The following is a 10,000-nucleotide window of genomic DNA, read 5'->3' on the forward strand; positions in this document are numbered from 1 at the left end:
AGCTTTTTTAAGCTTATCTATTGTAAGACCAGGCTCCATAGCCTCAACGCAACCCACGCCATCAGGGTCTGGTTTTCAGACTAGCTCTTCGACTTCAAATAAAAGAAAAGTACCCTGCACAAAGTGTTCTGGCAGGGCAAAGAAGCTCAAGTCCCTTTGGAAGAAACACAGCCGGCTCCAGAAGAAACTTGAGAAACTAAAAGAAAAATGTAATCAACTTCTGGTTCAACAGGTAGGCTCAATCCACTATCTTGTGATGTGACTGCATGCATGTAACTTTAAGTTTGTTTTCTTGTTCATGGAGAATACATGTATGTAACAAGCTTTTTGTCACGGGAACACACGAGGTGGGAGACCTCCAACTTACTGCACTGATCACTTGCTAAATTATGAATATATGTGTTTTCGGTTGTAAAATGGGATCTACCTCAAGTAGTGGACTGTGCGAAGGAGTCATAATTCTGTAGTCCCTTATTTAATTAATCTTTGGGTTGTTAGAATGATGATCCAAAGGACCTAACAAGAGAAGATAACCCTGAAGAAATCAAAGAAGAAAAGGAGGAAGCCGAATCATCTGACAGTGAACCTCAGGATGATGATGAAGAGGGCATTTAATGGCTCCAGCAGGAGGAGAGTTCGGAGGCATTCAGCTCACAAAGTGAAGATGAAATAGAAGAAGACGAAACAGCAAATATCATAACGTAAATTATGTGCATGCTTTGAATATAAACTTGTGGTCATGCTTCAGAATGTAAATATACATGTACCGTACTTATTCAGCTATAAGCCGAGCGATTTTTACACAAATCTTCAGTCAATTTGGGCAAATTTGAAGCCGTAGAAGGGGTCTCGGCTTATAGCCGAGTATTTTTGATAAAAATAATTTTTTCAGCAAATTAAAACAGTAACAAATGAACGTGTATTCACTTACAAGCCGAACTAAATTACTTGTAAAATGAAGAGAAGTTGTTGTAGGTGTAATATGGATTTTTATTACTTGGTGGCTCGTAAAGGAGCCGTTCGTGTTGTTATGTGATCGGGATCGATCTTATTGCTCGTCTTCTTCCTCGCTGTCTGTCTCGAATTCGTCGTCCATTTCCTCGTCTTCACTTTTTTTTTGTTCTGGAATATTCTCGTCGAAGACTGCATCGTCTTCTGTGCCGTCGAGTGCGTTATAGAGGTGCCACAAGTCTTGAAAGAACGCCTCACCATTTCCTCGGGAATATCGCACCAAGCCTGGTTTACCCATCGAAGGAACGAGGAGTCTGGGAACGAGATTGCACCAGCACAGGTCGTGTGAACAAGCTTGTCACATGACACCATAGCAAACTTGAGACAGAAACGCAAGTGGATTTCTTCTTGTAGCGACATTTTCCAAGCAAAAAAACCGTACGCATTAAAGGGAAAATCTTACCTTGAATTCTTTGCTCTGAAAACCACGCCAAAGGTCGTTGATCGAGCTCGGGATACGCTCCCCGATAAGCTCCCCATTGAACAGATTTGCCTTATCTTTCCTCCAGCGACGGAACCATCGACTCGCTGATGCGGTATTCTCCGGCGATCTCGGAGTTATTTTCTACAACTTCTGCTTCAGCGACTATTTTAAGTTTAAAGGCGAGGTTGTAAGGTTTCCAGTCGAATAACTTTTTATAAAATGCCTCGCTTGTACGAAGACACGTTTCGTCACCTCACGTCGCTTGTTTGTTTCTTATCTTTCGTGTTCATTTGATTGCTTTGAGTATAATTTTTCAGTCAATGTCAATTTGTATTTTAAATTACAAAAATTCCATAGTCGATAATACACATCAAGACCTAAAATGGGTCTCGGCTTATAGCCGAGTATTATGCATTTACAATTCGTGTCAATCAAGTTGATTTTTTCCGTAAGAAGTTTGGGGTCTCGGCTTGTAGCCGAATAAGTACGGTAGGTAAGAAAAACTAGTAAAACTTATCATCTTTAAATTTTCAGGGTTGACCAGGGAACTCCAGCACAAGATGAGCCTAAGTTTATTGTGTTCTTCACCCAGCTTTTGGGACTGTTTTCTCTGTTTCGCTTTAAATGTAAAACAAGTGATCCAAGAGTAACCATGAAACAGAGGGGAACCATGGTGATTGCAAGTCAGCAATGTCAACATTGTGGCGATGAGGTTTTTGTGTGGAAATCCCAGCCCATGACCCTTGGAGGAAAGCATCCGCTTGGAAACACATTGTTAAGTTTTGCTACACTGATGGCTGGAGCATCTATCAGCAAAGTGTTACTTGTGTTCAAGCACATGGGCTTGTCAGCTTTCTCTGCAAGAACATTCTTTTACCATCAAAGGAGCTTTCTATTTCCAGCTGTGATTAGCTATTGGGAACAGTACCAAGCAGGCCTCATTTCTAAACTTAAGGAACTGAAAGATGTTGTGTGGAGTGGAGACGGGCGTTTCGATTCAATGGGCCACAGTGCTAAATTTGGAGCCTACTCAATGTTCTCTAACACCCTTCTCAAAATTGTGCATTTTGAAATTCTGCAGGTAGCAAGTCCAAACAGTTAAATATTTAAATTAAATGACTAGCTATGTAAAGATATTGTTGCTTTAGATGAAATTGACTGATCATCACCATTACAGTGGATTCCAGGAAAATCAAATGTCAAGGAAGTAAAAATTTAACTCTGTAGTTTTTTGGGGGGGAGGGGGGGGGGGGTGGCAAGTTGAAGTGTCTGATATTTTTATGTAGGTCATCTTCTGACTTTTTTAAACTCTTACTTACTTTTCAAAGTGTTCCTATGTAACCCGACTTGCTTTTATTTGGCAATATCGTCTATTACATGTCAGTTTTCATCCCTTTTTATTTGCTAACGACAAATTATTACCAGTTTTTAATCTCTCTGCAGGCAAACGAAACTGGTAGCAGCACTGCCATGGAGCTTGAACGGGCAAAACGTTGCTTTTCTTATCTTCAAACTGCTGGCGTTTCCATTAAAGTTTTCATTTCTGACAGACACAGGGGAATTGCCAAATGGATACGGGAATGCCAAACATGTTGTGCCCACTTCTTTGACATCTGGCATGTGGCACGCTCAATTGGAAAGGCAATGACAAAACTGGGGAAAGAGAAAGGTTGTGAAAAAATTGCTGACTGGGTCAAAGGTGCACGTAACCATTTGTATTGGTGTGCCACATCTACAAAGCAGGGGTTTGAAGAGTTGATCGCAGCAAAGTGGATGTCATTCATGCAGCATGTGGCCAATAAACACAACGATCATGAATCTTCCCTCTTCAACAAATGTGCTCATGATGATCAGATTGAAAATCGAAGATGGATCAAGATAGGTGAATTATAGTCAGTCTTGTTTGGTAGTAATATATAGTTTTGGAGCTAGGCATTTACCATTGATAAACCCATAGTACACAAAAAATTATTATAATCCAGAATTATAGCATTAATTCAAAATGATATTGAATTGTTTTGGTCCTTACTCAAAAAATAACAACAAGAACAGGGACTTCCTGAATCAAATAGTTTTGTACGGTTAAACATGCATTATCTTTTACCTTCTTTTAGGAACTAAGGGTTACGACAAACTCAGCAGCCTCCTAACTAATGTGCGTCTGGTTAATGACATTAAGAAACTGTCTGCTGATGCCCAGACTAGTTGTCTTGAAGGCTTTCACTCAACCTTGAACCACTGGCATCCAAAGATGGTTTGCTTTTCTTGGCTTGGGACTTTTTGCAGGTATAGTACACCAAAATGGTTACAATTGCTATTGACACATGCATTCCCTGGCCCTGGTCAAAGGAAGGGTAATGCTATCTAACAGAGAAATTGCTGTCCAGTGAGGCATAGTTTGTATGGTTTTTACTGTAGATGTGTTTTCTATTGTCTGGTTGCTCTATCTCTAGGTTTTGTCACTGTCACCTGCCCTGATACTGTTTGTTATATGAATGTTTTTGCTCGGGAAAATTCATCAGTTTAACTCAGTGTGAATTCATGGTTTTATTTTGTTTCCATTTTAGTTATAATTTCATGTTGTCATTGTGTTTCGTTATATATTAATAGGCACATTTTGGCCTCTCTCCACTTCAATGAGAACGTACAACGACAAACAAAGATATCTGTTGATGGAGAGGAGTACTTAAAAGTAACCTATCCTAAATTTAAGCTGGGCGATGAGGTTGTCCGTGAGGTCACAGTGCCACCAACTTATGGTATGTTTCCACTTTCAAATACACAGGGATGTTTTCTGCTAGCTGCATTATTTCATGTGACATATTTCATATGTCACTTGAAGTTTTATTTCAGGCATCCCTGTAACAATGTCTACTGCCTACCTTCATTCGTTTTTATTGTATATGTAGTACCTTAATTTCACATGTTCATGTAGTACAGTAACAGTTCTTTTATTGACATTGTGGTCATCATTGGTGTTTTAATAGATTATGTCCAAGAAATAAAGGGGAAACTTTTCAACACCTCAAGGTTAGAGCTTACAAATGTGGTAGACAGGTACAGCGCAAAGGTTCCACCTTCACTCAGTTCACAGTTTAAGGACAGGATGAAAAAAGCAGATGCAGTTGAAAGCTACAAAAAGAGACAGAAAAGACAAGCTACACAGCTGTATCCTGCAGGTGAAACATGAATATCCAACTAATTATAGCAACTAAAGAACATGTAAACACTAGCACCCAGCTGGGGGGAGAGGGTGCTCCCTTAAAATTCAAAATAAGTATGTACAGCAAAGGCTCTGAAGCCCTTTCTCTATTTCACTATAAAGAAAATCAAACTTGATACCCGTTTAAGACCCAAACCCTGCTAATTGATGCCCTATGACTTTGCACAGAGGGCCATATATAAAAAAAACCTATATACTGTACCAAATGACATGCACAAGATTATGCTTAGAGGGTCATACCAAAAAAAATAACACCCGAGTGTTTAATATACATATATGCATTTTATTTAAAAAAATGAAAATTTTGCTTTTTGTAGGTGAGGAGCAAGACCAGTTGCAAGCAAGTACAGTTTCATCTGAAGCACCACCTAAGAAGAAGAGAAAAAAGCCAACATGTGCAAAATGTGGAAAGCCACAAAAGGGGCATAAAGCTGCTCTCTGCATAGACCAGAGTTAAATAGACTTGCTTTGATTAAATTGGCTTCCACTCTATTAATTCATAATTTTCTATGTGTCAAAGTTTGATTCAATTCATTATACTGCAAAGTGGTTTACCCCCCTTTTATGATTATATTTAGGGAACTTAAATATATCACACAGCAATGTTGAATACTGACAAGGCCCAATCAGAGCTATCATTTTATGTGATACAGTTAAATTTGATTTCACTTTGTTAAAACACTACTTTCAAATACCTAGGTAGGTGCCCGCTATGTCGTGTTACGTTTACATTTGAGATTAAACAAGAGAGTAGTTCAACAATTCAATTCAAAAGCACTTAATAGACCTAGGTGATGGGCCATCACGTTAGGATGTAAATGGCCTCCATGCAGCTGTCTGCAATGTTCACATGTTACAATGGAACCTTTTTTCTCTATACTCCACAAAATATGAATACACGCCACATGAAAGTTTATGGACAATTTTAGGAAGGAGGGGAGGGAGTGTGAAAAGCAAAATGGGAATACACCCACCTACCATGAGGGAAGGGGTGATATTTTATGGAATAACATGTTACTATTATGTTATAAAAAAATGTCAATCTCTTTGCTGCCCAGGCTGGTAGCCTCTTGTCATCTCAGTTGGATACTTCTGCCTGATAACATCGTAGACACAGGATGGAAGAGGTCTTGTATTGTCCTAACCTAGGTAGCCACAAATCCATCGTACAAGCCATCTGTATGATATTGCTCTCAACATTCTAGAACAGAAAATTGATTGTCCTCAATAAAATGCAAAAGTACATGTGCCTAAGAGGAAAGGTTATGTTCAAATGTGTTTGTCATAAGCTATAAAATAATCAAGGTAGCGAGTACAAGACAACAATGCAAAGCCTTGGTTTATTCCTTTTGATCTTCGAGTACAATAAAGAATCCTTGTGGGTTGATCTGGATCAGAATCAGTGATAAAAGACCTGTGTGGATCATATGGTACATCAAATGAATCGGTGAATTCACTCTGGTCATGGATTCACCGGTTCCTTTGATGCACTATGATCCAGATCACCCCAAAGGAAGGCATCCTTAAATGTAAACGCGGCGAATCTTATTCAATCTACCTTTGACACTCACTGGTTTTCTGTCTGGCCATCTCGGCGACGGTAGCCTCGTCCATTCTTATCTCTAAGTAGGGGTCCAACTTGCAACAGCACTGTTCTGTTGGTCATTGCAGCGAAGTCATCATGCTTTGTGATGCATTTTATACGCTCGATACTTCCATCGAAGGTTAGTTTCTGGCGGACCTGAGCAATTTCACGGCAGCATCTGTGCTCCAAGGCGCCAGCTAAATTCCCCGTGGCACATTCTTCACATATACACCTACAAAACATACACAGGACTGACGAAACTAACAAAAAAAACTGTGTAAGGGTACGCCACGAAGCTCCTCAAGTTAGAATGTATTTCGCCCTAGCGTTAGAACAGGAATTAGTAATTTACTAACCAATCATTTACAGCAACTTGGCTTTCAAATCGTGCACGTAATGTGGCAGGAGTAAGACCATCTTGGTCAGCTTCATCGTCTTCGCCATCGTCGCTCGAATGTGCCAAAGGTTCTTCGGCGTAAGGCTGAACGATGCCAACAATTTCCATTTCGTCCGAACTGCTGCTTTCAGATCCACTTGCGATCGAAGATGACTCTTCAGTGGAAGTAGTTTCATCACTTTCAGACATTATGACGGTGAAAACAACAAGAATTAGATCGAAGAACTCCACGCGAAATGAATATTTACGCGTCTCTGCGCGACTAGTGACGTCAGCAAAGCCAAACGAGGGCCTTATTCGACCCCAGTCCCCTGAGACACGATTTTGGCGAATTTTGGGATTTTAGAGTGCGAAATATCGCCTTTTTCGAGGTTTCATTCAAATTTCTTTGTTCTTTTCCAAAATAAGATACACTAAGCTACAAATTAAGACAAAAATTTTTTTACTTCATATGCACTTTAAGATATACAGACTAGGAAGCCCCAGTAAAGTCCGCTGAACATCACGGCGCTGTTTATCAATCAGCCCTTTGAAATTGTCGACAACAGAGGCCATGTCAGTGGCTGTGAAGTCCTGCCAACATTTGACAAGCGCGTCTGCAGATTCCGGGATGTTGTTTGACTGAACTTCATCTCCAAAACCAGCATCACTTGATGCTTTGGCAGTGACCTGGTTCCATAGTTCCTCTGCCTTATATCGCTTGAAATACTTCGAAAATCTAGGCTCTTCAGACGATTCTGACAATTCCTGTTTGTCCCATTTCTTAATTAAACAATCCAACATTAAGTTGTACTCTTCATAGGAACTGGAAAACACCAAGCCGCCACTTCCAAAAATATCATTCACTAATACCATCGTGAATGACTGTGAAAATCGCAGTTTCCGACATTTCTCCTTGATGTTTTTTTGAGCATGAACTTTACATAACAAAGACACCGAACGTGGGAAAACTTGGGCTAGCGCTTCTTCTGAGTCAGTGCAATAACCCTTTAGGCTCACCTGGAAGCCAGGTACTTGTGCGGAGAGCTTTTGGAACAACGTCAGGTACGTAGATTTATCTTTTAGCATACACAACATTACCGGACCAAGTAGTATTGGGCATGTTGGTGGATTACTCCATACCCCCCCCCCCCCCGCCCCCCACGGAGGGTTTTTTCCAGTTAGACCCCCCACCCCACTGGATTTTCCCTTCCAGAGTGCTTTGCGTTACTTCCCCCACTCCCTGGAATTTCCATGATTTTTCCACTTGGTCCCCCATAGCCCTTGAAAATTCCAAATCCACGAAAAAGAGACTTAATTAATTTATTTTGATCTACTTAGAGCTGTAATAAAAACTTAATTCTCCTAAAAACGACCGTGGAAATTCTGGACATATTCACATACGCGGTAAAATGTTTACACTAACAACTGCGCTTATTTAACACTTTAAAGTCCTGGAAGCTGACCTTTTCACTGTTCAATTGAAAGAAGTTTTCATTCAAAAATCCAAAAAAAGTGCTGAACGTTGACGCTATTTTAAGTGTATACTGTATACGTTTTGTAACCTAGTCGAAGTTTGAATTTATGCGTAGTCAAAACAACATATCGAATTACGTTGCACACACAAGAAACTATTTATGACATACTTGTTTTGCTGTCACAGTGAAACTCGGGAAAATACCACAATGCTAATTTCATGTGTGAAACATACTTTTCAAGTTCAATCTGGTAACTAAACAATCAAATGAAATCTTCGCTGTCTCTCATCTAAACAATCAAATGAAATCTTCGCTGTCTCTCATCGCCGTCGCCGTCCACGGCCATAAATACATCAGGACAAAATTATGGCACTGAAATGATCGACTTTGCTAACATTTACAAACTCATAACTACACCACTTATGTCCAGAAATGCACACGATGACAAAAATGGCAGATTTGGCGAAAGAGCTGCACGATTGACAATCTTGGTAAAATTAGCGATTTTGGCGATATTTTGCCAATTTCGTCAAATTAGTTCATCCATTGGTATTCACACCACACGGGTGAACATCGGCAATTTTGGCGATGTTTTGCGAATTTCGTCAAATTAGTTCATCCATTGGTATTCACACCACACGGGTGAACATTGGTGATTTTGGCGATTTTGACAAATTCGGCAATTTTGGCGATGTTTTGCCAATTTCGTCAAATTAGTTCATCCATTGGTTAACTACACTTTTCATGAATGCCCTTAAACCATTTTTATTCATCAGCGTCACAAATTCTTGCCGATTTTGGGGCTCATTTGTCGCAATTCAAGCACCCTTCCAACAGACTTGTTTATTTTCGTCTTTCACCCACTTATTTTCTGGTGCGCCCATTAAATGACATGACAATTTCAAAAGGCTTTTCAGCTTTACTTTCCCTCTCATCTAACACACTCATGGCTTCCGCTTCTCCACTTTTCATACAGACATAATTTCTTCAAAGAAACGTGAAGTGAAAATAAAAAAATGGGTGAATAAATCACAAGAGAAAAAAAAAAAAAGCCTATCGGTGAAATCAACGGCTTCACCGAATACCCTGCCACGTCGAAGCTTTACACTAAATTGGGTGGATACGCGGGTACGCAGATACGCATTGGAGACGCCGAGCTTTGTGGATACGCAGTATTTCTCCCGTCTGAGGCGCCAAACAAAAAGAGCGAGGGACATTGATGTATATGTATTTCTCGTTGATCGAGCATGATGTTTCTTAAAGCGTGATCAATCTCCTTGTTGATATGTATCTCTCGTTCTTAGAGCGCGTTGATCAAATCATTTTACAATTCGGTTAATTAACTTTCATTTTACGGTTCGGTTAACTGCAGAAAATACCACTCGCTTCCTGATTAAGCCTAAGCGCTCGTTTCAGTGATTAGGCCTAAGCACTCTCGTAAACTTTTTGCTTTCATTTTGCGGTTCGGTTAACTACACTTTTCACGAGATCGCCCTTGCACAATTTTCATTCATCGACTACGGGATTGCGCACCGCAGTGACAGTTCATTATAGCCATATGTCAAAAGTGTAAGCGCTCCTTTAAATGATTAGGCTTAAGCACTCTCGTAAAATTTTAGCTTTCATTTTGCGGTTCGAAGAAAGCACTTGTTGGACAAGAAATGTGCGAATTCAACATAAACGTCCAATCGTCCAACTCTCTGAGGTTGACCATTGTTTCTGCGAAGCCAAAAATTCACTCTCCTAGACGAGGTTATTTATCACCAGGTAATTCTATCGTTTTGGAAAAAGAGACTGCTTTATTATTCATCAGCGTCATACATGTAACTTGCTGATTTTGGGGATAATTCGTCGAAATTCAAGCACGCTTCCATTACACCTCTTTATTTTCCGGTGTTGCTGT

General features: G+C 40.0%; 2 protein-coding genes across 2 annotated transcripts in view; one reads left to right on the forward strand and one right to left on the reverse strand.

Moving 5' to 3' along the window:
- Positions 1-5,115, forward strand: part of LOC138046308 (uncharacterized) — a 6,258-nt gene extending 1,143 nt beyond the window's left edge. Inside the window, exons 2-9 of the mRNA XM_068892974.1 lie at positions 1-232; positions 628-701; positions 1,970-2,516; positions 2,879-3,317; positions 3,550-3,721; positions 4,046-4,194; positions 4,423-4,614; positions 4,976-5,115. The exon at positions 1-232 is cut by the window's left edge and continues 245 nt beyond it. Of these exons, the coding sequence (XP_068749075.1) occupies positions 1-232; positions 628-701; positions 1,970-2,516; positions 2,879-3,317; positions 3,550-3,721; positions 4,046-4,194; positions 4,423-4,614; positions 4,976-5,115 (1,945 nt within the window). The remainder of the gene's footprint in view (positions 233-627; positions 702-1,969; positions 2,517-2,878; positions 3,318-3,549; positions 3,722-4,045; positions 4,195-4,422; positions 4,615-4,975) is intronic.
- A 651-nt stretch (positions 5,116-5,766) lies between these two features.
- On the reverse strand, positions 5,767-6,819 carry LOC138044537 (uncharacterized). The gene is made up of 3 exons (XM_068891022.1): positions 6,600-6,819; positions 6,230-6,475; positions 5,767-5,859 (listed from the first exon to the last, which is right to left on the reverse strand). Exons 1-3 carry the CDS (start codon positions 6,746-6,748, stop codon positions 5,799-5,801), a joined length of 456 nt encoding a protein of 151 aa, XP_068747123.1. The 5' UTR covers positions 6,749-6,819; the 3' UTR covers positions 5,767-5,798.
- Between the last annotated feature and the right edge of the window lie 3,181 nt (positions 6,820-10,000).

This window comes from Montipora capricornis, chromosome 4 (genome assembly GCF_036669925.1).
Source record: "Montipora capricornis isolate CH-2021 chromosome 4, ASM3666992v2, whole genome shotgun sequence".
NCBI lineage: Eukaryota > Metazoa > Cnidaria > Anthozoa > Scleractinia > Acroporidae > Montipora > Montipora capricornis.